The sequence below is a fragment of the Cygnus atratus genome, chromosome 14, assembly GCF_013377495.2.
Source record: "Cygnus atratus isolate AKBS03 ecotype Queensland, Australia chromosome 14, CAtr_DNAZoo_HiC_assembly, whole genome shotgun sequence".
Taxonomy (NCBI): domain Eukaryota; kingdom Metazoa; phylum Chordata; class Aves; order Anseriformes; family Anatidae; genus Cygnus; species Cygnus atratus.
Window position 1 is genome coordinate 960358 of NC_066375.1, and position 27936 is coordinate 988293.

General features: G+C 48.4%; 1 protein-coding gene across 1 annotated transcript in view; it reads right to left on the minus strand.

Annotated features, from left to right (window-relative positions):
- The window catches only part of KCTD16 (potassium channel tetramerization domain containing 16), a 59871-nt gene extending 37754 nt beyond the window's left edge, over positions 1 to 22117 (minus strand). Inside the window, exon 1 of the mRNA XM_035560693.2 lies at positions 21286 to 22117. Coding sequence (XP_035416586.1) covers positions 21286 to 22117 — 832 coding nt within the window. The remainder of the gene's footprint in view (positions 1 to 21285) is intronic.
- Positions 22118 to 27936: the final 5819 nt, after the last annotated feature.

The following is a 27936-nucleotide window of genomic DNA, read 5'->3' on the forward strand; positions in this document are numbered from 1 at the left end:
GGGGGGTGCAGGGATAAGCTTCCAAGTGCCAGCAGTACACCAGCCACTAATGAAAACGGACCTGACAAATTCAGGTGGGAGCAATCCCGTGCTGACTTCTCTCCCAGTGAAAGCTCAGCCCAAGGGGAAGCAGCTAAATAAATTCAGGGGGCAGCAATGGAAAAGCACCTTTTGCTCCTCTCAAGTCTTTCTGAAGGATCTTAATAAGCACAGCAGAGCAAAAGAAAAAAAGACCTCATTCAGTTTTAAAGATATTTAAAGCATGTTGTTCCTAATGGATTATCATACTTTAAAATAAAACCAGCTCCGACATATTCAGCTGAGCTGCATCCCATAACACCAGGCGCTTTTAGAGCTGGCCTTAGAGCACTCCCATTAAAACTCCATCAAATCATTACCATCAATTTGGCTGGGGGCAGGGTTTTAACCTCAGAGTGCATAATTTGGGGGAGAATTCAGAAATCTAGATATAGCTTCTTACTTACTAAGGGTAAGTTATTCATGCGTTCTGCTGTCTCCCACTCCCAGATCTATTTCTGGGATATTCAAGAGTCTGAGTGTCCGTGGGCTGGGTTCAAGAGCCCTGCCCTTGCTCCCCATGTGCACATTTGTGTTGGTGACATCTGGGTCCAAACTGGACATGAAGAGGACTTGATGCCCTCTGGGACACCATTATAGCTTCCAACCAGGCTTTGTCATTCCACCAGTCCCGATCTGTACCAGGTGCCCGCACCAAGTGAGCCCGGCCCTGCGCATCCCTGTGGGCCCCTTGCAGGGACAGGGTGGCGGGCACGGGGCTGCAGTGGCGATGACATGCCCAGCCCCTCCGGCACCCCCAAACACCACACTGCCCCATCCAGAGCTGCCTCCGCAGCCCTGGTTCTGCAGAGATAGACAACAGGGTCCCATTTTAGTTTCATCCCGTGGATCAAATAATTGTTTGGATTTTAATATTGAGTCTACGTTTCAGTGATTTGCATTTAAATGTGTTGTCAGAGAACTTCCAGAAATCTTTAATAAGAAGAGCGATTTGCATTTTAATGTGCACTTAAAGAATTTCAAGAAATCTTCATGTGAATTGTGTTATCTGAGCAATGCTTACATTTGAGGGGAATGAGAGCTGCTGGTTTGCTAAGTCAAAGTCAAAACTACTTTTTGGAGCTAGATGAGATTTGCTGGACTTTCCTTGAAAGAGCCTCACTGAAGACGAGGCTAGCAGGGAAAGCCGGGAGCTGGGCGGGCAGTGGTGAGACGTGGGATGGCACAGGGGAGGCTGCGGAGCCCAGCCTGTGCTGCTCGCACCTCCCATCCCATCCCGTTCCATCCCATGCCATCCCATCCCGTGCCATCCCACCCCGTCCGGTCCCGTCCGGTCCCATCCCGTCCCATCCCGTCCCATCCCATCCCATCCCGTCCCGTCCCATCCCATCCCATCCCGTCCCATCCCATCCCATCCTCTGCACCCTGGGCCGGGGCAGCAGGACAGCAGCACATCTTCAGGCATCCATCAGTACCAGCAGCACGGCTTGAAAAGCCAGGGAAAGAGTTTGCTTTTCTGATCATCAGTCTGAGCTCACTCTTAAGTATAAAAACTCCTCCAAACTGATGTTGAAACAAGCTCTTTCTTCTTCTTGCAATAGCAGCAAAGAAACCACAGCTTTGATTAGATTTTCTTATTAAAAAAAAAATTTGTACATGGCTCTGGACTACCTTAACAGAAAGTCAAATTTCTACTCTATTCAGACTCATTATGTTCTTACTTAAGCACTGTCGCTTATTTCCTCCACTGAAATTTCATCCACTGAAATTTAAGAGTTACATGAAGTTAACTCGCATTTCTAGGTTATGAGAACACAGACAGCAGATCTAGTCCCTACCACAACACTGCAATTGAGCTTATATTTAGAACAGACAAGCCCCAAACGCACATACAACACGTAAAGCCCTGAGGCAGCCCGGCCTTGCCTCCCAGCTCGCCTGCCCCCTGCATGTCCCCACCAAGCCGCGGGGCTGCCCCACGCAGCGGCCGGCCGGGCTCCCCGGGCCGCAGCCACGGCACAGAGAACACACGGAGCTACCAGTGGCAATAGAGCCTGATTTCAATAAAGAGATGAAAACAGACTCATTACTAGCAGCAGGTGGAGGGCCTCAAACACTTTTGGATGACTGTGTCCAGAGAAGGGCTCTGAAGCTGGTGAAGGGCCTGGAGCACAAGTCCTGTGAGGAGCGGCTGAGGGAGCTGGGGGGGTTTGGGCTGGGGAAGAGGAGGCTCAGGGCAGACCTCATTGCTCTCTGCAACTGCCTGAAAGGAAGGGGTGGGGAGCTGGGGGTCAGCCTCTTCTCACGGGTAACTAGTGATAGGACTAGAGGGAATGGCCTCAAGTTGTGCCAGGGGAGGTTCAGGTTGGAATGAGGAGACATTTCTTCTCATAAAGAGCGGTCAGGCGTTGGGACGGGTTGCCCAGGGAGGTGGTGGAGTCACGGTCCCTGGGGGTGTTCACAGAAAGGTTGGATGTGGTGCTTGGGGACAGTGTTTAGTGGGTGATATAGGTGGTAGGGGGACGGTTGGACCAGATGATCTTGGAGGGCTTTTCCAACCTCAATGATTCTGTGGTTAAAGTCAGCTCTTTCTAGGTACCAGGAGTAACTTGCAACTAAGACAACACTGGTGGAATGCAGGAACACTGTCCCGGTACTAAACAAATGCAAGGCTGAGGCATTTATCAAAAATAAATGACTTTAGGAAAACAAGATGCTTATTTTTAGAAGACGACTCACTGCTGACAATGTTCCAATCAGTTCACACAACTTCACCGGCTCCCAGTGACTCACGCCGCTTTTACCCTCTCCAGGGGATGCCAGCACACGCCAGTGACAGCTGCTCACTGCGCACCGCTGCTGGCCCCCTGCACTGCAACCGCTGCAAATGCAAACTTCTTTTGAGCTGAAAGACAAACTAAAGAGCTCAGATTCAGCCCCTTGGCTGTCCTCTCCCAGCCTGAGGTTTGCTAAAATGTGGAACATTCTTATCCTATGCACGACAGAGAGATTTGTAAGCCAAATATATACACATGTGTATGTACTGCTTTCGAACAAGTGTGCTTTCCCAGCAGAGCTTGCAGCCCGCAGCCCTGCAAACCTGCAGATATTTTACAGTGCAATCAAAAGTTTAAAAAAACTTCAATTAGCCAAGTGCAGACATATGCAAGGAGACAGCACATAATTAGTGAAAAGCAAACTAGATACTTTGGAACTTAAATGATCTAACACATAATTGGTACATCAGTAAGAATATTTGTTTGTTTATTCTACATGCAGTCACCTACTGCTTCCACTGAACAAAGCTGTCAGTGGTTTTAAAAGGAGTAGGCTTCTGTTTCTTCAGCCAATTATTTTCTCACCAGAGATCAGAGCATCAATAAAAATGAACAAATAAACCAGTTTTTGATCAGCTGAAATATTGGTTATGTGTGATTTTTATCATATTCTTTATTGCAATAAACATAAACAAAGAATCGCATATGTACCAACACTGCCAACTCTTGTAATTTTTCTTAGCACTTTGTGACAGCTGATGTTTATGCTCATCCACCTGTCTAGAGATAGGGTAGTTGTCGGTTTGGAGGATTCAGGATTTATTTTTAAGAAAAAGTGTTGACCCTGGGGTTACAGGAAACACCTGTGAGCTTCCATCTTGGGGCTAGGTTACTAATAAGGGCTTTTTAATCATGGCAAAGACAATACAGCTGCTTCACGAGGCACCTGTTTTATAAGCACAGGCTCCTAGGGCTCTGGCTTTTTGGAGTAGGTCAGCTAGCAGGAGGAAGTGTTGCCTGCTCAGCTAGCAGGAGAAAGCTGTTGTCCCTGGTGATGGAGGTCCTCTGCTTGCTCTTGTAAGTAAATCCCATAGGGTATCAAATGAAAGTGGCTGTTCTGTGTCCTTTCAAAGATCTATCTAACTTGTTTCTGTATTTCCTATTATCAGTAACCACTGATGCACCAGAGAAAGTGCATGGGGTGGTCTTTAATGCTTGATGGTAACTTCTTAAGGAGAAAGCAGGGAGCCAATGCAGGGTCTGTGTTATTCTGCACTGAAGTAATGGCTCTAAGCACAGGGAAACCTTTCTTCTCCTCTCTGTTGTAGAAGCTAGCTCTGTATTTCTGGTAAGCTTGTAAGATATAAGTGAGTATAGACCTTGTTTGGCGCTTCTGGGACTGTCATGAGCACAGATAGTGTAGTGCTGCCCTGGGCCTGAGCCCAAAGCCTCCTGGGGAGTGAGTAGCACCACAGCCGCTGCCCTGGGCACCCTCCTGCCTGTCCCTGCGGCCGTCTCAGCCCTTGCCTGTGTAGCTGTGGCAGCAAGCGCTGGGCTCTGGGTCAGGAGTGCAAGAAAAACTCTGAGTGCTCCCAGGGTCTGCAATGCACACAAAATAAAGCTTCAGGTATTCAGGCTAAAAATAATTGAAGGACTCACTGAAATGCAGTTAAACTCTCAATTTCCCAATACTAGTGAATGGACACAGCAACCTCTCTGATTCTAAAACTATTAAGAGATTCCTACCCTCTTACTGAGGGCCTTGAGATTAGTAGATGCCAGCAGCTGCTGAGCAAGGATCAGTCAGGTGGAAGTGGCTTCCTTCGGGAACATACGGGATGTCTTCCTGCCCTACAGAAGGGCGTTGTTTTGTGCAAGGCTAGATCCAGGTGGACGTGGTCAGGACAGTTCAGTAAGGATGTGAATGCTGTACATCCAAACAGCTCTTGGCAAGCTGTGTCTTCGTGTGTTTGTCAAAGCTGATGTGTCCTTCAGAAGTGGCTGTGTCACTGTACGCCAAGTCAGTGCTGAACATGATGGAGCGTACGATGACAGGCAAAAATATGGATGAGTACTCTGACATACATACAGGCACCTCCTGGTTTGCATTTTCAGCTAGGGAGTACAGGAAAATGCTTCAAAAATGCATTAAAAATGCGATGTCTGGAAAGGTCTATAGCCTCCAGGCTACCTCCTCTCAGCCCTGGAGGTGATGAACTGGCTTCCCCAGAACCCCACAGGGAAAGGGAGGAGATGGGCAGGACTGAGCGGCAGAGCGCAGGCACCTGCCCTTCCAGCACAGTCTCCTGCCTCAGTCCCACAGCTCCCCAGGAGGAAAGGACACAGAAGGGAACAGCCTTTCTGGAAAGGCTGTTGAAATATCCCTGACTTCAGTCATGCATATTTATGAATTTGGACTTAGGGTATCGCAGCTGGAAAATTGATAACAATGTTCTAGCAATGAACACTGTGTACATAAACAGAAACACAAATGATCAAATATCCAATAACCTTATGCAAAGCAGTTTTAAAGGAAATATTTTTTCCTAACAAAACATTTTTTTAAGGTTTAACTTAATCTGTTCTCTTCAGTTACTTCATCTCTTGGGAATAAGCACATTAAAACAATGACAATCTGGACAAGCAAAAAAAGGCATTATAGTGTCATTATCAATACAAACCAATTTAAAATGCTTCCCATATTTAGAGGAGAGCTACAGCGTGATTGCAAACAAAATCTCTGATCACTTTTTCAAACAATGCTTAATCTGTTCTATAGCCATGGCTCTGTAGAAGCTGCATCTGTAAATAAAAATTACAGTATGTAACTAAACTTGTCACCACAGCTGAACAAATACATTCTAGCTAATATTTTACTTATTTCACTGTTTTGGAATATATTCAAAGCCAGGACACACAGCTTTCAAATGTCTTAATCACTGGTTCTTTTTCTGGGTTCCTCCATGCAGCATTTCCCTGTGCCAATTGCTCATGAGCAGCACAGGATGGAAACACAGCCCTGGAAGGCCATACTTCACACTGATGAAATCCAGGTGCAGGAAAATCGTTCTCCCCGAGGTGATGGTTTGTTATAAAAAACAGTATAGTGGACACCCAGAATATGATACCTGAATTCAGTTGTTGGATGTCTCCTGTTTTGTTTTTTTTTTTTAATTCATGGCTATATAGTGTAAGCAGTTGCACTGACACGGATCTCAGGGAGCAGTTTGATTTTTGAGCCCTCGAGATGTAGGTGGAGTGGAGCATGGGAAGATCTGCATGTGGATTGCTCACTGCTTGTCCTAGGCTTGAAGAATAAATGTGCCAGGAGCAACTGTATTAGGGGTGGACTGTTGGACATGCTCAGTTTTGTAGCCTGAGCACTCTGCCATTGCCTATAAGGCCCCTGCCAAGCAGTAGTCAGGGTCAAGTGATGGCTTTTCCCCCAGACAGAAAGACCCTAAATACAGAGGCAGGAGCCTCAGTGGCCCAAGGGGAAGCAAGGAGATGGCTCCTGCCTGTGAAATCAATGCTGCAAGGAGCACATGATGCTGCCTGGCAGCTCCACACAGCAGGTCTCTGTAGTGTGAAAAGAAAGCAGTGAGGAGGCTCCTGGGGGTCTGGGGCTGTGGCTGCCAGCACCAGCTGGGACCACGCAGCTCCCGCAGGGCTGCATCCTGCTGCAAGACCTGAGCCGAAGCCAAGCTTGGTGGGAAGGGGGAGACATCCTTCACATCCCTCAGCAGTTTGGTCTCTGAAGGCAATGTTTCAAATGTGATGTGAAGAGGAAGATGTTAACAGTCCAGAGCTCCTTAATCTCCCCATTCAGAAGCAGCAATGCAAACTTTCAAACATTCCCCCTTCTGGGGGAGAAGGTGGCCAGGTGTGTCACTGCACGGTGTCCTTACTCTGGTGCTGGCCCTCTCCAGAACCAGTAACAAGGGGAAAAACATGCTGGCTACAGTAAGGAGGCAGCTGTGAGGCTGCAGTGATGTCAAGTTGCTCTCATATACAGTCTTGTAATGGTTTTTCATGAAATATTCATAACTCATCCCATCCCCATTAGTACTTCAGCACCTGCCGGAGCTGTGGAGCAGGAGCGGTGCTGTGTGCCCTTGCCTGCTCTAATGGTGCTGCACAGCCGCTCCTCCCCAGTGCTCCCAGAAAACACAAATTAGCTTAAACACCCCTGGCTACTGCGCAGGCTCCTCAGTCAATGTCATCTTAACCGGGATAATTATGGAAAATACTAATTATCAGTAATGGGTGGGAGGTTATGATTTTTTTTGTGCTCTGGGAGATCCCGAGAGCCCTCTGCATGTCACCATGGCTGCCCTGCAGGGATGAGCCTGGGCACTCCCCCCTGCAGCACCCCTGGGAGCAGGACGAAGGGGAAGGGACCCCACACCCTGGGCAGTGCCACTGCCTTTTGGGATGGGAACAGCATCTTCTGAACACTGTGGGCCCTAACGAGTGCCTGGGGCTCGTTTGCATGCAAGAGGAATGAGCAATGGCAGCAGGCATGAGGGAGGATAAATGAACCTGATTATACCTACACCTGCAACTGTCGTCTTTGCCCTTATGCCATATGTTTGCACTGTCTTTTGTGGAAACCTTCTCTGCAGCTGTTATTGCCAGGATGTAAATGTGAAATGCATCAAGGACAGGTAATAGACCAAGATTTATTTTTGCTGGTCCAGTCACTTGGCCACAGCCAGACCTCAGAAATGCATTCCCTTGTTAGCAGTAAGCCTGCAGATGTTTGCTCACTGAGTTAACCCTTGGGATGTGTTGCTTTCCTCAGCTGAGAGATCTCAACTGCCTGCAGCTCATTTCAAAACCAGGAGGTGCTGGGACTCTCCTGGTTTCTGGACTGGGCTCTACATGAAACTCCCAACACCCCAGACCAGTGCCAACTTCCCAGTGACCAGTCTGAGGACAGGGCATGGGTTAGATGGGGCAGTTGAAGCTGTCCCCAGCTCAAAAATCACCCAGAGCAACAAGTTTGTTTCATGCTGGGGATGAGAATACTGCACAAATGATCCCGAGGAGGGAAGAGGCTGAGGAATAATAAGTTGGCGTGGGAAGAGGAATGTAAACATGGACTCTGTCAGGAGAGCATTTGGGGGCTGAGAAGACCCTGTGCAGCAGAGCCTCTGCCCTGTTCCTTGTTGCCATCCCACAGCCGGCACCCGTGTCCGCCTGTGGGGACCAGGCGGCAGCACGATGCCCTGAGCCCGACAGGGAAGGGTCAGGCAGGAGGGAGCTGTCAGCAGCACACAACAAAACCCTGCCGAGCAGGGAAATCAGGGAGCTGTGTCAAACCTCGCCCTGCTAAGAATGTGCTGCCAGCCTTGGTCCCCAGCAGATGTGAAGCCAAAGCAGAATAAAGGCTGGCACACCGGGGGCTGGCCTTCAACATGTGCAGAAGCCCTTCCCCAGATTATGGGACGTGAGGCCAGAGAAATGGTATGGAAAATGCACACAGGTGCTTCATGCAAAGCACTGATATCTTTGCAGGAAAATCAGTGCTGCGTGGTAGGTGTAAGGTGGTTTACTGAGGGGCAGAGGCTGAGCGGAGCCGGGGCGCTGGCTGTGCTCTGAGCCGCGCTCCTTCCTGCGGGTCGCAGGGAGCGCAGCACCAGGCCTAGGGGGAATCAGAAGGGCCACTGGGAAGGAAACTGCCAGTACACAGAAAGAGGAGCTTCAGGCAGAAGTAGATGTTTTCGATCTAAAGTTACAAGGAAAAGAGATGAGAACATGGGCACGTGTGCATGCACACAGAAAAGAAAAAAATGACAAGGAGAGCAATAATAATAGCCAAAAGTAATTTGTTCTTAACCTGTTAAAAATAAAAATAGCTAGTGAACAAGTTCACTACGAGGACCATCTGCATTTCATAAGCATAAGTTAAAATCCTGACACCATCTGTTCAATTGGAATTTTAATACTGTACCAATATGCCAAACCACAATTACGTTAGCAAGGACAGCAGTCTCCTCATTTACCAACAACTTGCTGCCATGCTTTAATGAGACAGGGGACCTAAAAGCAGCCAACTGGGAGCAAAACGAACTGGGTTGCTTGCTGCTGCCCCTGGCATGGGTGGGCGGTGGAACCCGGGGAGCCGCCCTCACAGCCGCAGCGTAACCGGGTGATTTGGGCAGGAATTGAAGGCTAAAAAGCGAACAGAAAAAAGCCTCTGGATTCTCACGGAATGTAATTTGTTCGCAGTGCCAGCGGTGCATTTGCCATCCTGCAGAGCTCGCTGCCTCGGTGAAGCCCTTCCAGGGGAGAGATCCATCATCGCCCTGAGCGGGTCCAAGCCAGCCGGCGCCGCGCAGCGCTGCTTGTCGTGGCTCGGAGCTTGCTACCTGCCAGGCATCCGCTGCAGCCACCTCTCGTACCTGTGTCTGTCTCTGTGATGCACCGAAGGGATCCCAGCAAGACGCAGATCGGCTGGCACTGCGAATGCAGGTTGAGTTTGAATTTGATGGCAAATGTAAATTTTGTGAAGTGTCTAAAAAAAACCTTCTTTTGACAAATGAGCCAAGCAAGATTTACACCATCTTTTAACTAATTAGTCCTAGGGAGGCTGGTGAAAGCCTTTGCATAATTTTTATTGGTTCTAGTGGGGAAAAAATCCATTGAAAAGTGGAAATTAATATAGTATCTGTCAAGCCTTCTTCAGTGTTTTTTTTTTTTTTTTTTTTGCTTAGCAGTATTCTATAGTTACAAGCCATACATCATGTTCTGTATGTCTTAGGATCAATTTCTTCAAGCAAGAAAACTAGAAATGTGTTCCTTTTCCACTGTAAATGATGTAAAATGAAAGAAACTGAGGCAGGAGAGGGGAGGAAGGTAAAATACTGACAAGTGAATAAATCTTAAAGACATAACACGCAAACATTTTTTTCCTGATCAATGGAACTATATAAGCATGTTCATGGAAATTTAATTAAGTTCTGTGCCTCAAAGAAATCCATGTGCAATAGTTCAGTGTAATTATTTATTTACTGTCTGCCATGTAGCTTTTAGCTTTCATCCAGAAAATGATCTGTTTCCGCTGCATTTTCGTGAGCAGGTGCGCAGCAAGGAGGCAGCAACTCAAATGGTTTGTGGGAAGGCTTCCTCTCCTCTCCCAGCCTGCATGTCGACTGCCTGCTCACAAAGAAAACCTACGGCTGTGTTTAGGTGTGCTTCGAGTACGATGTGGTTTGTATTGAAGCTACCAGCACAGGTTTCTACATGTGGACTCCTGCAGCTTTAGGCCCCGGGCTGTGCCAGCATGAAGCACCATGCACAGCCCCTGCTCCCTTCCCTGTGGTGCTCAGCCCGCAGGGGGACGCTTCCCTGCTCGCAGAGGACCAGGATGCATCTTGCACCACAACCTACAGCAGGAGCCCCTGGGGATGTGCAGGCGCTGCCACCAGCTGCATGCAGCAGCCCAGGAGGCAGCTGACCTCTTGGCACATCACACAGACAGGTGGGTGAGCCGATCGCATCCAGCCACTGCTTCGTGCCCTTCTTGCCTGGGGGAAGGGGGCAGTTTCACTATTTTCCTTGAAGGTTGAGATTTTCAGAATCTAAAGGGAGATGGATGTCACGTTCCTCGAGACAAAGCAGATGACATTTTTATCTTCTGTTTTTATCTTTCTGTTTTTGAATTGCCATGTTTTCGTGCAGTAATTTTTCCCAACGGAGAAGATATTTAGATCCAGGATTTGGTTTCAAAACCCACAGGGGTTTGAATCTGTCAGCTTGGATTGAGTTTCCACAAACTCATCTCTGCAGGATGCAGATCTGTAGCATTGCATCCATTCAGCTTGTTTCATCTGTAATGCTAAGCCCAAAAGAAGAAATAGCTGAAGAGTATGGGGTCCTGGTTGGAAAGGAAAGGAACAAAATCCAGTTCTGCTGCCAGCAGATGTGGATGCTATGGGAGCAGTGGCTTCTGCCTGTTTACATCCAGACCTTAATGACTCCATGATCTTTGTCTGGGCTGGCAGAGGTGCCATGGCCTTGGCAGAAGCCCCCTGGGGGAATCAGCAAGGAGCACAGTGAGCAGGAGCGTGGCCTCTTCCCAGTGGTGGGGATCTCGCCAAGGTGTGGCAATTCTGCCCACAGACCCAACGGGCACTGACCTTGCAAACCCTTTGCAACAGACTGTGGCTTCTGCCTCCACCTGGGGGACTCTTCAAAGCAACTGACTCTTTAATCAAATCTTTACTTGTGGAAGCATTTTCATCAGCCTCCTTATTTAAATATTCTTTGTCTACTTAAAATAAGGGAGACCAGCTTTCTATCTGCAGACTCTGCCTTGGAAGAAGGGAATGAATTATTCCTCAGGTAATATAAGTGCATTGACTTGAGAGAATAGAGGATTTGTTCTCCTGAATGCTCACAAATGAATGAAATCAAGCACACCCAGAAACAACTCCCTCCCAGCTAGGAAACACATGCCTTTACATCTTGATAACTCTGGCTTCACCTGGGAAAGTAACAGCACCTGGGGCCTGCACATGGTTTAGGTTAAACATCTAAAAGAATGAAAAAGTTTAATCAAGCTATGGGTGCAGAACCTCTAACCTTTCAAGGGTTTAGGAGACAATGGCAGGATCGAGAGAAAGTCATTCTATCCCAAAATGCCAGGAATGGCAGAGAGGTAAATCAGACAAAAAAACATTCAGGCTACAGTATGTCCTGATAAAATTAACGAGACTAAAGCAACCCACCTTCAAGAAGTTGTCAGTGATATCTTTCAGATACTGACCTATCAAGAAAGCACAGCTGTACTTAAATAAGTACACTGAATAAATTTACTATGTGAAACAATGAGATATCTCCCATAACAAGCCTCTCAAATTAGCCAAGCTGCATGGGAGCAACCACTTTCGTCAGTGGAAAGGAGCCAGACAGGGATAATGCCCTGCAGAAATGCTTGGTCCTTCAGCTGTTGCACCTGCTGCATCCTTACTGAGCTCATCAAAGTTTTTGCAATTAACCTGAGGTCTTTGTATTTACTCTATCTATCAATATATCAAACAACACTACATATTATTAAAAATAATGGAAAAAATCTTATAAAATAGAGTACTACTCATGCATAAAAATATTACAACTGATCTGTATTGGGCCATTAATTCAGAAATACAATCCCCCCCTTAATTCTACAAGAAGGTACTCATTTTTAAGGAAGACTTGCTTATAAACTAGGGGTAAACCTTTTTTCCACACTTATACTGCAATATTGTGCTAAACAACAACCGGGTACCCACTTGAGGACCAGTTCCCTGCCTGGGCTTTGATGATGACCTAATAACTAAGAGAGAAACCCAAAGAAAGCTATTCATCAAATTCTTCCTTACTGATGTCTGCATGTTAGAAGCACGCAGACTTTAGGTTTTCAATGAAGCATCTCAATTTTTTCAGCAGCCCCCGCCTTCTGCTTTGATGCCCAGCCTACGCTTGGTTGCCATATGACACCACACTAAGGCAAAGACTGCAAGAGAAAATTCTCATTCGATACGAAAGCATCCATTACCAATACAGGTGTTACATTTAGTTTAACTGAAGATCAGTAGTCAAATTCTCATATGAGTATGCAAACAGTAAATTTGTAAAAAGCCTTCTCCTTTTTCCAGGCTTGAGCTTAGCCTCTGTAATCCTTCTGTTCCTATATGGAACAAAATGTTCAACTTCCCCACACTACAAGTGAAAAACCTGAGCTGAGAAAAAATCAGCTCTTTGTAGGAGCATAAATAAACATATTTTCAAGCTCTCTGATGGCATGCTCCCTCAAGCTTTGCTCTGAGTTTTTGGCCTTGAGAATATTTAAAGTGCAAAATTCAGCCAAAATCAGCATGTTCCACCGGGTTCTATTTCAGCCTGATTTAATTCTGGTGTAAAAATATATTCTGATTCAGTTTGATGGAAATTCAGTCTGAAGTTCTTAAAATAAGACTCCTCCAAAATATGCAGAGAGAGAGAACTTTTTCTTTTGGTTTGGCTCTCAGGCCCTGGATGAAGACAGGCGCAGGAGCAGAAGCGCTGCAGCCCCATCCCCACGTGCAGTCGGAGCTCAAGCCGGAGGCAGCGCCTTCGTGCTGCTCTTCCCTCTGGAGTACTTCTGGGCTGGGAACGCAGACCAAAACTTGGATTCACGCTCGTGTTTGAAATGAAAGATTTGGGGCTGCTGTACTTTTTTCTCAACCAACTCCAGACCCCCGTGTCTGGAGCAGGCCTGGAGGGGTTTTCAGATGCGGGCTTAAAGCAGGCGGTGTTCTGCAGGCTGGCAGCGGCTGCGACTCTCCACCGCGAGGCCAGGCAGGTGCCAGGGTGCGGTCAGAGCCGGGGCAGTCAGGGGGGTGCATGAGGCTGACGTGCCTGAGAATGGCTTCACATCATAAAGGGAACAAGGGTCCTAAGGAAGGGGAGGACTCAAACAGCAATTTTCCAGACGCCCCAAATGCTCTCTGGAGAAACACGCGCTCACTGCAGGGGAATTGCCTCCCTGGGGGCTCAGTGCTGCGGTGAGCTCAGGGCTTTCCGTAGGGGCCCCGAGGAGGCAGCGGGGATGTCGAGGTGCCAGGACACCCAGCCCCTCGAGGCACAGGCCAGTGATCACAACTCCCGCTAGCCAGCCAGACCCAGCACTTGTTCAACCAAGTCATTTGTACGCGAGGTTTTCACAGTGGATTACAAACCAAGGCAGCCAGGGGTTTCTTCACTGCATTTTGGGTAAGGGAATATTTTAGCTGCCTTAGCAGCTAATCAATGAGCTCCTATAAATTGCTAATCACTGTTAGTAGATTCAGAACAAGTACTAAAAAAATTTTAACGCCAGTAATTTATGAACCAGCTTCCTAAGCCCATCCAGTTATTACAGCTGTAGAGTGCTCACACCAACACTCGGCTTATGGACGGGAAGGTATTTTACATGACTGGTAGTCGATACAAAGCAGTCAATGGGATCACACTCTAATCGAACAGTTTATATTTATGGCTATTTCAACAATGCTCATAACCAGCTATCGAAATGTAAAAAGTATTATCACAATTCCAGGCTTCTCACTTTAAAAAAAATATATATTATTAGAAAACTAATGTAACAAGATAATTTGAGAAAATTAAGGAAAACAGCCTACACAGTACTCTGATGTCCAGTATGCTGCTCACTCCCTATTTTATTTGCCACTACTAGCAGAGATAAAACCAAAGGCCATTCACTCCAAAAGAAAAGTCCAAAGTTCTTAGGAAGGCTTTAGTAAGGGCCAATAGCACCAAAATAAAAAACAGCCTCCCACATGACTAGTACAGGGAGATGTTATCTTCTGTACTGAGCTTTGATATCACATATTGGTCATCATACCTGAATTTTTACCAACTTCAGAGGCATTGCAGATGTTCAGCACTCCTCAAATCATCAAAATTATAAGCTCAATTACATCATCAAGTTTAAAGCTCGATGTCCATTGTTCCTTAAGATTTACCCTAACCTAGTGCACCTGAAGCATTGGGTTAACATCAGGCTGCATAACAGTGGCAGAAATGTTTTATGTTGTTCCAGCATTAACTTGAGCGTGCCTTCTGAAAGTAGTGGGCTGAAATCGCTCACGGAAAATTCAGTGGAATGTCCAGTTCATTCGCCGTTACATTTTGGACACAACTTAAGAAATTCCATCAAGTCTAACTCCTGTCTATTTTCTTCCTTTATAAAAAAAATGGTTTTGAGTTAGATTCATAAAAGGTTACTGTTACTCCTTTCAAAGATGTAATTTAGATTTTGCTTCTTGTCTCTATATTTACTGTATGTTAGACTTGAACTTGAAAAGCCGAAAAAAAGGAGAAGAAACTGAGAAAATGTTGTGGTTACAAATTTAAACAAATCCAGGATGACTTGAAAAAAAAACCTGCTGCAAGGAAGTGTTTGTCTGTATATACAATATGTTGCTGATATTCATTGAATGGCAAATATCTGTGTTATGTTTTCTTATTTACACTCCCTGCTCTTTCTGATTTCTTTTTTCCTTAGAACCACCACTACATTTCAGCAAGTTTTAAAAAAGGCCTGAGCCCATCAGATGGAGCAAAGCTCTGGAAGACTGGCTGCTGGGAGCGATTCCTCCCTGGTCCACAGAGACCAGCCCAGCGAGACCGGAATATTTTCACCTCTAAGTCGCAACGTGCCCAGCTGTCCTCCCTCCGAACCCGCCGGGCACAGGCTGGCGGTGCCCTTTCCTCATCTGCCCCGACGGCAGCTCAGGGACGTCTCGCAGGGACATCTCTATGTGCGTTACAGTAAGGGGACCAGCCGGTCCGTGGAAACGTACTGTGGGATCTCATGCACACCATTCCTGGAAAACATCCAGCTCCAGAAGGGTTGGGCTGCAGTTTAAAATACAGTGATAGTTTTCCTAAATGCCAGCCCTGCTTCGTTAATCCTTTAGTCGTCACGGTCGCTCTCTGGATTATGGAGCAGCAGCAGCAGGACAGCCTTCGCAGCGGAGGCTCTGCCTCCAGGTGACCACCAGCCCTGCAGCAGTGGGCCATGAGGGCCTGCCCGCAGCCCGCCATGGGCCTCCCAATGCAGAGCCAGTACTCCCAGCATGTCCCCATACTGCACTAGGCCTGCACAGCCCTTCTGGTGGTTTGAAACGACAGGGGAGTCCCAAACGTCAGGCAGCTGAGCAGACCAAAGGCCAGGCCCCCGCCACTTCCAGCAGGGCTCGCCCTGCCGCGGGAGCTCCCCGGCCTGCTCCCAGCACAGAGGCCCTCTGAGCACGGGCAGGCAGGTTTGTGTTTTCCTGGCAGGAATCCTGCCTTCCTGCTGAGCAGGGCTTGCAGCAGAGGGAGCATTTGCACCATTAAGTTGTATGTTAGAGCGGCAAGGTAACAGATCTATATATTCATGTTAAACATCTATATTGAACATTCGGGTCGATGAAGATCCTACCAAAGGGATACAGAACGCCAGCCGGGCCGTGAACGCTGGGCAGCAACAAGGGCCGGTACGCAACGGCCACCCGAGCTGGTTCCCAAACGTCACTATTCATACATCACTACAATGAAGCCTGAGTCCTGTACCCACCCAGTACACTTTTTCACCAAGCTTTGCTTCAGTTATCCACTGAGCTGAAGATTTTTAGACTAATCTAACAATCAGATTTGATATTATTGGTTTCCAATAAATAATAGCATTTTTCATCTATGGAACAACTCTAATCAAACTGACAGCCTCTGCAGGCTTTTCAGTCTGCCATGACAAAGCGGGAAAACATCACCCATCACTCAAGTATGACCAGAAAGCTGGGAGCAAGGTCCTTGTGACTCCCATGAATACGTTAACAGACTTGGCTGACTGTGCTACACCCCCACCACATGCAGACGAGCATCCTTGTGAGCGCTCAGGGAGTTTTGGTCAGCAAGATGGACCAGGCTCGCTGACAACGACAATAATTACCTGGAAACAAACATCTCCCGTCTACAGGAAAGGAAGACTGCATTATTCATCGGATTAGATTTTATTTTGTTATCTTTTAGGTCATTTTTATCTTCACTGATTTAAAACCAGACAAAACAAACTACTAGACCATACAGGTCTACCAGCTTAAAGGTATAGGAAAATAGGTGGTTTATCTTCTACATCTAAGCCTTTGACAGCAGAGCTGTAGGTGTCACTGCACAAGAGGGTTCATCTTGTTAGGCAAATTTCTACCACACAGTTCATTTATGAGTCAGTGATACGCACATCAGCGTGTGATCTTTTAGCTCTGCTCACACGTACAAAGGGGCTGGCCATGGGCGGCTGCGTTATTCCCAGGGGATCGTGTTGTACGGACGACACCGGGATCGCCCCAAGGATGCGTGTCCAGTGAACAGCCATCAGAGTGCCCTTGCAGAGGGTATCACAGAATCACGGAATCATAGAATATCCGAGTTGGAAGGGACCCACAAGGCTCATCGAGTCCAACTCCTGGGTCCCCAAAGGACCGCCCAAAAAAATCAGACCATGTGTCTGCTCAACTTTCCTTCTGCACAGCCCCAGCCAAGAGGTCTCACCTGTTTAACCCAGAATCTGAATCTACTTCAGAAATACCTCAGCCTCCTACCAGCAAGTGACAACGACACCCAGCCAGCATCCTTGTGAAAGAGGGAGGTGAGGAGGCCAGAATTGAGAACTGCCACTAGAGCCAGTGGAGGCAGCGCCCATCCTTCAGCAGCGAAAGCCTTGTCAGCTAACGGCTGGCTATCGGAGCTGCAGGGCCAGGAGTGCCCCACGGCTTCCTTGGAGCATTTGCAGATGCTTGAGCTGCAACCTGCGCACAGATGTGAAGTGCCCGGTGCAAGGCGAGGCTTAAGCCAACCAGGCCGGTTGTTCTGATTGCCTCACATTTGCTCAGATTTTGCAAATGGCCTCAGGAAGGGCAGGGACAGGCATCTATCTCAACCTCCATATTCTTTTCTGCCAGTGAACTTGAAGGAGCTTTTCCCAAGCCCTCTCCACCTGCCTGTTGTGGGGAAACATTTGGGATAAATTGAAGGCTTGACGTCTCTAACAAATTATCTTGGTGTAGCTGTCAGTACCCCCATCTTTTCCCTAGTTCTTTCCCTCCAGATTGTGTGTGAATTTTCTCACCCTTTCCTCCATCTGTACTTCTATATTTGCTCCTTTTTGCCTAGTGTCCCTCCTCTCCCCCTCTTTTGCTGCTCCAGCTGAGCAGAGGGCACCCAGCGCCTCATGCTGTGGGCTGTGCCCCTGGCCGGGGAGCCACACAAGCAGAAGCAGGGGCTGCCATGATGCACTGCAGTCAAGACCTCCCCTCTGCACCAGGGACTGTTCTGAGAGCCTGTTACAATCCCTGCCGCTGAAAAGCAGAGAGAAGAGATGTGCCACGGGGTCCTGGGGGGCACAGCAATACCCCGAGGGGCTGAGATGCATCTTCTCCCCATCCTAGCCCGCCCCACAGCCACGTCATGCTGCTCCCAGCTGCTCTGCAGACACATACACGCGGTGCTGTGCCGCTGACCCGCTGCCCGAAGCTAAGGCCTCCTCCTCCTCCTCCATCTCCAACCTGTCATGTTGCACTTCTGGCACTCACAGTGTGCACGTGCAGGACGGTCACCCACAGTCCTGGCAGCTCTGCACACCTGGATCCAAGCAAAAAGGGCTGGTGTGTAGGTTACGGGACGTGGTGAGAAAGAGCCTGCTTCTGGCACTGCGAATCCAGGAATGGGGCCAGGCTACAGAAGGCTGAGCCAGCCCATATGCTTTAACACCACCACCACCGCCACCGCCACCCCCCAGCACGCACCAGATGTTCCCGTGTGTATCTGTGATTCATCCCATTGTAGAGGTTGGAAACAGTTTAAAATGAAGATCTAAGCAGAGGCTATCACGCTCTTCAAAAATTTGAGTGTTTGGAGATGGGGTTTTACTTCAAGATCATTGACAAAACAGGAGAGAAAACCACCAAAGTATTCAATTCAGAAATCCAACTGTAGGTAGTATTTTTTTTTTTAATTTCATTGACATAACAGAAACTGGAGGGAAAGAAGATGCATGAGCGGAACCCCCATCCCTTCCTCCACTCGTGCTCCACCTGTGAGCAGGAACGCAGGCTGCAGCTCCTGCCCACCCACCACACAGCGACTGCGTTTCAAAGAACTGCTTAATTATGGGCCTAATGGATCAGCACAGCCTGTCTCCAAGCCCTGCTTCGCCTTGGCCTACTTGAAGCTGGAGCGGAGCCCAGCTGCGCTCCCAGGATTGCACTGTCATCCTGTGTGCGGGCTTTGCAGCCCATCTCACCACCCACTCAGCAAAACAGCTGCAGGTTTGCTGTTCTGGATGCTTTCTGCGTGCCCTGCATTTCAGGAAAAGCTCCTCCACAGAGAACACGAATCTCCCATTAGCCTTAATAGCACCTAAACTTGAACGAGGGGATAAACTATCATACAATATTAATCATGCAATGCTGTTAACAGCACACACTGTACCCATGTGAACAGCTGCACGGTTTACACCCCCATCAGCCCATCTGATCTACTTCCAGAAGGATTTGTATATGAAGAATGTTCTTTATCTTCATGCCAACCACAGCTATTTACCTTTTGAGGAGTACTTGGTGCACGCTGTGTATTTGGTGCATCAAAACACTGTTTCCCCCTCTATTCTTCCTCCTTTGGAAACAGTCATCCCTTCCTAGCTCTGGACCCCCTCAGCTGTGCATTTCACAGGAGCTACTGAGCTGCTCTGCGACGACCACCTTTGCATCTGTCTAACCAGTTGTTTTAGACACTGCCCATGTTTAGGACCATTAACCTGACTGCAACAGCTTGATGAATTAATGCTAATATAGACACAGTTGGCAGCTTCTAATTAAATAATTATGGCTAAACAGCTGCAGAGAAGTTGTAATATTCCACTAGAACGCCAGATGTCAATTTTATTGGTCCTCAAAGTTTAAAATGAAAGCCTTTGGGAGGTTTGGAAAGGGGCTTCTTTTGCTCCAGGTGAATTCTGCAGGCACCGTGCTGCTCCCTGCGCCCGGCTGCGGCCAGAGCCCACGCACACTGCCGGGAACCTCTGCAGCCCCCAGCAGCTCTAGCACAGCGAGCAGCAACCAGCACGAAGCGTAACAGAGAGATTTGGATTGAGATAAAAGAGTGGTTGGGCATCACAGTCATTGCTTTGCCTAGGGAAGGACCCTTGGAAAAATCTCTCTCTGAAACTGTACCAGTGTCAAAAATAGACAAAACTGGTATGAACCAAATGCAAAACCTGTTGACTGGATACGTCTTTCCAAGAACTTTAATTGAATTGGGCATTCTGTGTATTGGTGGGAGAAGATTTTGTGATGCCTGCTATAAAATTTCACTCTCCAAAATTCGTAAGGTACCTCTCATCTTGGTACCCTAACTGTAACAATGTGGAAGCAAAAGGCAACCTTTGAAGGTAAAAATTCAAGTAATATGGAAGTCAGTAGTCTGTGTTTGTTAATTTGTGTAGAACCTACTTTCATCCTCTCTTCAATTAGCAAAACATTGAGCCTATAGAGAACTTTTTTCCCGATTCTAAATTTAAATACAATTTATTCTAATCCATTCCTTTAGCTACATGAATTGTTCTCCTTTAACTTGTACAAGACACTATAATTTTCAAACACAAGAAGCCTAATAATAGAAATCATCTATCCTTGTTAGCATATGAGCCGATCCAAGACCTTTGAACCATTTTGCAAAGAAATCCAGCTAGAAAACTAATTTTACGTAAATCTATGCATGTCAGAAATACAGATGGCTCTTCAGGATGCTAACTTAAGCATCATTACATAAGCAGACTAGGGTTGCCTGTTGAGCTGAGACACAAGAGTAGATGGCGCTGAACCCAGTGTTACACACCAACTATTCACTTCCTGACACATCTTTCATCTAAAACTTTTGTCAGCTCCCCACATTACCAAGCCTGCCAACTGTAAGCATTGCACACAGCGTGGCAGGTCTGCAGGCAAAGCAATTTTTATCCTTCTTTAAATCCCTCTGCCCAAAGCAGCAGCTGGCTAAAGCCCATTTGTACAAATGGACTGGGTAAATGTTCCATCCTTCACCCTCTTTAGATGAAAATGGAAGAAAACATCCTCACGAACCTCTTGCACACTTAAGCACAGCAGTTGGGGAACAATTTTCTGATACAGAATTATAGAATCAAAATCACCCTCGTGTTACCATTGGTAACAGTACCTCTACCTGAATATCAACTTAGAAAGTTAATGAGCCTGCTAGAGCTATCAGCTAAAATTACCACAACAGTATGTGATCTGATGTGATTGCAGTAAGCAGGGCAGATACTTCTCATTATGAGGACTGTTTTTCATAGGCATGTTGCATAACAAGGCACAGCAACTCGCTCTCTCTGCTCTGAGCCCTCATTTCAGAGCACATCAGTTGGCTCTGAGAAGGCTCCCCGTTGAAAAGCAGCCAGGGGGACGGGATTTTGTTTTCCCTTCCCTGCATGTAAGTGTGTCGGGTTTGCTGACAGATGGTTTGGCTGACTATGCTTGACTATTATCAAGCAGCTTTTACCTTTGCAAATTGAATCCCATTTGAAGATTTTCTGTAACTAAATCTGCAGCGCGTTTGCAAGGCTCACATCGCATCGCGCTCGCACGCAGAAGTGTGCAAGGCCATCGGGTGGCTGAGCCGCACAGCCAGGGGCACGGAGCCTTCGCCGCGGGGATGGGCGCTTTTGGCAGTCTGTGCTGCCACCTAGCCAAGACCAAGGCACCGAGTTCAGCCTTGCTTTACCTTCTGCAAGCTTAAACTGAAGCGTATCACCCCAGATCAAAATAAAGCTTCGGTCCGCAGCAGACCCAAGGAAATTTGCACTTTCTGGGCTTTGAGAACCGTACGGTCAGAGACAGGCTTCGAACAGGCAGTTACGCTTCCCTTAGAAATGCCTCGTACTTACGGTAGAAGACGTATTCAGTGTAGCTGGACCAGACCTTGTCGTCAGTGTACTGATTGACAAAGGAAGCCGTCACAGAGGAGTTGCAGGCCACCATGTGGAATCCACACTCAGATAACATGTCGAAAGCCCTCTCCAGATGCTTGAACTTGAGATAAAACCTGGAGGTGTACCTTTCTGGAGCTCTGTCTGGGTCTCTGCTTTCATTCAAACTTTCTCCAAAGACCTCTTTGACCAGAGCAATCCTTCCACAAACCAAAATCCTTGGGACCCTCCTGAATTTGGCATCTGCTTGGCTCTCCCTGCCAATAGTGCACGACCCCCGGTACCCAATGGTAATGAATCCCCACTTCCGATCCGACGCTAAGAGTGACGAGGGTGGGCATATTCTCGTGTCACTGCCTTGGGAGACCTCTTCATAGTCACTGTGGCAATAATCGTCGGGGCTTTGCTTGCTGTCATCGGGAGTCAGCAGTTTGACCAGGTCCGGGAGCTGGAAGTACTCAGCCTCCCTCTTGAGCCTTCCCTTCTCCGGGAAGTGGTCGGGCAGAACCACTTGCTTGTCCCTGAGATAGTCCAGAATATAGCGGAAAAGAAAGCCATCTCTGTCGATGAAGAATCTTCCCTTGGAGTCCTTAGCCAGATCGTTGGCTGTGTCTCTTTTTGGGGTGAACATTTTCCACAGCAGGGAGTGAGGGGTGCCAACCAAGGTGGAGTGGCGAGTGAAGTAAACCTGGCCACCCACGTTTAGCTCCACGACCTCCGGGAAGGAGTGCAGCCCGGTCCCTTGCTCCCGAGCAGGAAGGTAAGTCCTGCAGTTGCCACTTAGAGCCATTGTATTTTAAAAAAGAAACCAACAGCAAGGAGCAGCAGGATGGTCGATCACGGCAAAGTGTAGAATAAGGCTCCCAACATTAAGGAGAAATGGGGTGAAAGGAAAGTGATGAAATGAAAAAAAAAAAAAAGAAAAGAAAAAAAAAAAGGTTTGTCTAAAAAAATTGGGAATTGTCCATGAGTAACTGTGTGGCAGAAGTGGCTTGTATCCTAAGCCATAGGGGCTGGAGAGCAATCACTTCACGAAATGCAATCACATCATCAGATCTTCCGACAAAGCCATCAAAATCAAGGTCAAGCCAAGCCTACGATCCTTCGCGGGTCTGTTAAAAGGGAAAACAAAATAAGACACAAATTATTCTCTTAAGCAACCCAGAAATTGCAACAGAGAGAAGCCGATGGTTTTTGAAAGCAGTTAGCTCTCGTCCTAAACAGATCTATTTTTGCCAAGTTCTACGTTCCTTTTCGCAGGTACTAACCAAGGGAAGGACTCCGTGTGACCCCACGGTTTAAAGACAACACACGGTTCATCTTTAAACGAGCATCTGATTTAGACACGCAGCTGAGGCAAGGGGAACGGCAGCTCTTACCTTGGTTACAAGTAACGCACAGCTCTGTACAGCAAAGCAACACCTCAGGACACTCAGAACACGCACACAGGCACACGGAGCCCGGTTAGTACCAGATCCGGTCCCGGCAAGGGGCAGCAAAGGCAAGAAAAGTGCTCTTAGCAACATCCGCGGAGATCTCAAGAGTTAAACCGAGTCACAGGAAAGTTAACCACGGCAGGTGACGAGAGGAGCCGCTACACACAGCACGGCGGGGAGGGAAGGAAGAAGCAAAGAGCAAACAGCACAAAACCCCAACAAATCCGACCGGGGTCCTCGGAGCGGGGCCGGGGCAGGGCGGCGGTGGGCGGATGACTTGCAGAAACCCCGCGCTACGGGCGGCCGGGCTCCGGCGGCTCCCGCGGCGGCAGCGGCCCCGGGCCGGGGGGCGGCGGCGACATGGCCGGGGCGCCGCGGGGCTGCCCGGTCCGCTCCGGTCCGGTCCGGTGCGGTGCTGTGCGGTGCGGTCCGGTCCGGTCCGGTCCGCTGCGCTGCGCCGGGCTGGCCGCCGCTCCCGCTGCTCGGCTCGGCTCGGCTCGGCTCAGCCCGGCTCGGCCCGGCTCAGCTCAGCTCGGCTCAGCCCGGCTCGGCGCGGCTCTGCCCGGCTCGGCTCGGCTCGGCTCGGCTCGGCTCGGCTCGGTGCGGCTCCGCTCAGCGGCGCGGGGCCGTGCCGGCGGCGGGCGCTGCCGATTGCATCATCCCGGCGGAGCGGGGCCGGGACCGCGCCAGCACCGGGGACAGCGCCGGGGCCGCCCCGCCCCGCCCGCCCCGCCCCGCCGCCCGGTGCCGGCCGAGTTCCCCGCGGCCACCCCCCCGGCGCTCCCCCGGTGCCCCCCCCGCTCCCGGCGCGCCCCCGCCCCTGGCACGTGCCTGGCCGCCGGGGCGCGGCGGGGGGGGACCGGGGCCGGCGGGGCCGCGGCTCTGCCCCGCCGCTCGCGCCCCTCGTGCCCCGCCGGTGAGCGGCGCGGGGGGGCGGGGGCCGGGGCCGGGGCCGCGCTCCCCGCGGCCGCGCCCGTGTCCGTGCCGGCACCGCCACCTCGCGGCAGCCGCCCCGGGCCCCGGCTCGCTGCGGGCTGAGCGCCCAGCGCCCCCCGGCCCCGGTCACGCAGGTGCGGCCCCGGTGGCGGCGGCACAGCGCCCAGCGGCACTGCAGCGGGCAGCGCTCCTGGCACGCGTCGGTCCTGAGGCTGCTCGGGGTGACAGCGCGGGGCACAGCAAGCCTCCCGTGCGAACGGCGCCCGGAGCCACGGGGAGGTTTGGGAGCGGAATCGCCGTGTGCGCGGGCTGCCAGCCCGGCCGGTTTCTGACGGCACCGCGGCTGCCGACACCGCCGCCAGGTTCTGAGAGCGGGGCCAGGAGCATAAACCAACGCCACGACGTGCTAACTGCAAGCAGTACCGCTCTAAGGGCTCAGGGAGAAAACCGCAACTTGCGTACTTACAGATTTTTCAAACTCATGCCTGAATCAAACCCTTGCTTTTTACCCCAATTAATTCACTAAGGAAGAAGCGACGGCCAAGGTCCCGAGCCAAGGCTCTGCCCCTCACCTCCGGGTCTCGCTCCTAATTTTCAAACCAGCACCTGGGGCCGCGACAGAGGCTGCACGTCGTAGCCCGGGAGGAGACAAAGCGCCGCGCACCTTCACGCGCGGCTCCTGCAGGCCGGCTGAAGAAGTGTTTGTCAAGCGCTCTCATCCTTACAACGAGAACATAAAGGTGTGACGTGAGGACATGTTAACTTAGATGTACTCATCACTTTTTTAAGAGTTTGGCATAGTCAAGGCATGCAGGCTTTAACATCTGCGTGACCAGGCAGGTGAAATGATAAGCTTCCTTTGGGATTTATGCTCATTAGTGCTGCCCCGGTTCAAAGCAAGGAGCATTGCACCAGCTTTTTCAAATACTTTAGTTACTAATGTTAGTTAATATGCTTTAATAATATTTAAATAAATTTTCATAAAGCCAGTGGTGTCGTGTTGGCAGGGCTTGGAGAATCAATTCACTGTGCCCCGTAAAAATTGACCTTGTTCAGACCAGCACCAGAGACACCTGTGATCACACAGCGGTCCGAATCACAGGCGGGGTGGCGGAGATCCCCTGGGCAGAAGTGGGAACTACACAGCAAGTCTGATGTGCAGGCACTCCGGCAACGGAGTGAGGATAAGGTTCTGTGAAGGATTCTGACATCGATACCGTGTGATTAGTGAACACAGAGGTATTTAAGCTCTAAGTCTTTTGGAAAAATTATAATCAGAATTGCCCTTTGGAAAGAACAAAAACCGTAGAATTTTAATCACAACAGCTTTAGAAATGTATCTGCTTCTGCACCTTTCAAATAATAAACAAAAGAAATTAAACTCCTACTTTTATTTCTTTACACGGGATGCTGCAATCATTTTACTGTAATACAATGTAATATCATTTCCTTTGATGCAGTGACTTCAATAGTAGAAGCATCACATAATGCTTCCTTGCTAAATACAAGCCACTGGCCAAATCCATCAAAATGCTGCCGGACAAGAGTGAAACTTGAAAATCTGGGCCAAATGCACCGGTGACCTAAATGTAAAATATGTGTCAGGACCACACTAAGGACCTTACCTATTCAGCTGCAAAACTAAAGCAGCTCATTTAAGCGCAGCTACAGTTCTCTGATGGAAAAGAAAAGCAGCATCTATCAAAAGGAGGAGGATGAAGCATGTCCCACTTTTAACAGATGCCTACATAACCTTCAATATAGCTAGGGAAAAATTTAGCCCAAGCTTAGAGCGTATGTTCCAGAAGTCACAGCACAGCTATGCTTAAACCCGATACACCAACGATATGACATCATTCACAGGTTTGAGGCCACTCCTTATGACAAAGTGCTATGTTAGCATCCAAGCTTTCACAAAATCATGGGACAACTGACTTCATCAAGTTCTGTGGGTGCTAAAAAAGGGTAGGTGTCTTAAAAGAAGCAGCAATGGATGTTAGAAAGGGTAGTATTCAGCTAAGTCTATAGTAGCAATGGTACGTACACACATCACCTTACAGCTCGCAGTGCGAACACAGCTATAAATACGAATCAAGCCGCCCACGCATAATGAGAAATGTGGAAGCTGTTTATCAGCATTTAGCAACACCACACTGAACTTCAAGGCACTCACAGAAGTAGCAATAATTTCTAGCAGAAATTGAGGGAGTAATTCTGGGAAGAAAAAAAAAATATCTAAGTTGGATTTTGGACATAAGATTTCAGCTAAAAAGCCACATGGGAACTTTCATCACTCTGGGTGATTTTTAAACACAATAGCTAAAATTAAAAAAAAAAAAAAAAGGAAGAAAGTAAAGCTGTATTTTCAGTCCTAGACTTACGCCCTGATTTAGAAGTGACTTCACGGTGCACCAAAGGAGCCTCCAGCCACTTGTTCTGTAACTCCCACTGCAGCAGGACAAGACTCTCCTGAGCCTCAGAGAATAGCACAGTTGCTGAGGAGGGTGGCGTGGCGAAGAGAAAAAGGAAGGTCTGGCCCTGGCAGATGCTCTGGGCCCAGCTGTGGCCTATTGTCAGAGCAGTGTGAAGGGACACTGGTTCCAGGGAGAACCAGCCACCACGTCCTGCAGGCAGATGCCAGCACTTCCAGACAGACTTCCAGTCCAAACTCAGTCCATAGCAAAGGATAGTAACGCAGTCCTGGCAGGAAGAAACCCCAGGCTGTTGCACAGTAACAGACCTTTAACCCAGGCAATTTAGAAAAGATGTATAGCATTCCTAGAGCAGAGTGGTCTTCCCATCCCTCAGGTAGCTCTGGAAACTGAGTTCCCAAGAACTGAGCCAGGCAAGAAAAAGTATGGTACTGAGATAAGTTAACACATTGTCCACTGATCCAGCAGTGTGAATTACATACAGTGAAAATCTCATCCACTGAAATTTCGCAGTAGGTGTGAATAAGGCAACCTAACAAATATTTCACTTTGGAGAAAAAGCGTAAAGGAACTCTAAATGGCAGGATCTCCCCAAGAAAAGGATCTGCTAGCAGAAGTGTGAGTGCCATAAAGCAGGGTTTATTACGAACAACACAGTAGAGCATTATACAGTTTTGCCCTTGATCTTTTATTCATAATTCAAGTGCATAATGTATTTTCATCAAAAAAGGCAAAGAGGAAGAATAGCTTTCACAGGCACTCAGCATGTAAGCACAGGCGTTGTGTAAGGCAGATAATTCAAGCAGGAAACATGAGACATTATTTTTTTTCCCGTCATGTAACATACAGAATGTGGGCACAACTCCTGCAAAGAAAACTGTGTGCTCCTTTCATCACACACCAAATCCAAAGCAAATTCATTGCACAAGGCGCTAGATTTTCAAAAACTGACAGTGAGGAGGAATCACATTCTACTGATTTGTGTAGCAGTCATTGTACATCAGGTAACATTTTGACCAGGAATTGATATATCGAATGCTGAAAAATCCTGTAGAATTTCATGGACTGTGTTCAACAAAGCAATCTGCTACACAAACAATCCCGTGTGTGTCGGACACGTCAATACACCCAGCACATACAAGCAGACAGAGACCTCATATGCACTCACATCAGCAACCTTGTTAAACTCAAAGAAAAACTGTTGTTTTCAGTCACCCTTTGCTAAGAGACTTTCTCTCTTACAAGTTTTACCACAGCAAAGCTTTCTTCAGCAGACTTCTTGTTCCTTTTCCCCTTCCTCCCACATTACCAAAGTGCTTTGTTAATAGCTTTATCTTCAGTCTGGTTCAGATTATCCTGTTATTTACACTAGTGTGAATATAGTGTGGTTTCTAATGTTGCAGCCAATACAAACTTTGGTCCTCGCTGGGTAGCATTATTTTGATATTGCCACTGTGTAATCCATGTGCTAATTTTATGAGTATTTTTATACTTCCCATCTTCCCATTTCAACATGTCTCACAAAACCAGGCATCTGCTCCCTGTCCATGTAACCTTGGGTGCAGGCAGGACTGCCCCTCAGGAAAGGGGCTGCGTTTGGTGCCTTACCAGGCAACAAGGCTGTGTCAGCGGGCAGGGTGAGAGCTGCTGCTTGCGGGCAGCCTGCAGAGACGTTTTGCGGGTTCTTGTTCTAATAAGAATTGTCAGGCACATACTGGCAGAAACTGATGCATTTCCACATCTGTTTAAAGTCTTCATTTTCATACAAGCCCTCATAAAATCATCTCTATTTTGCTTCACCAGAA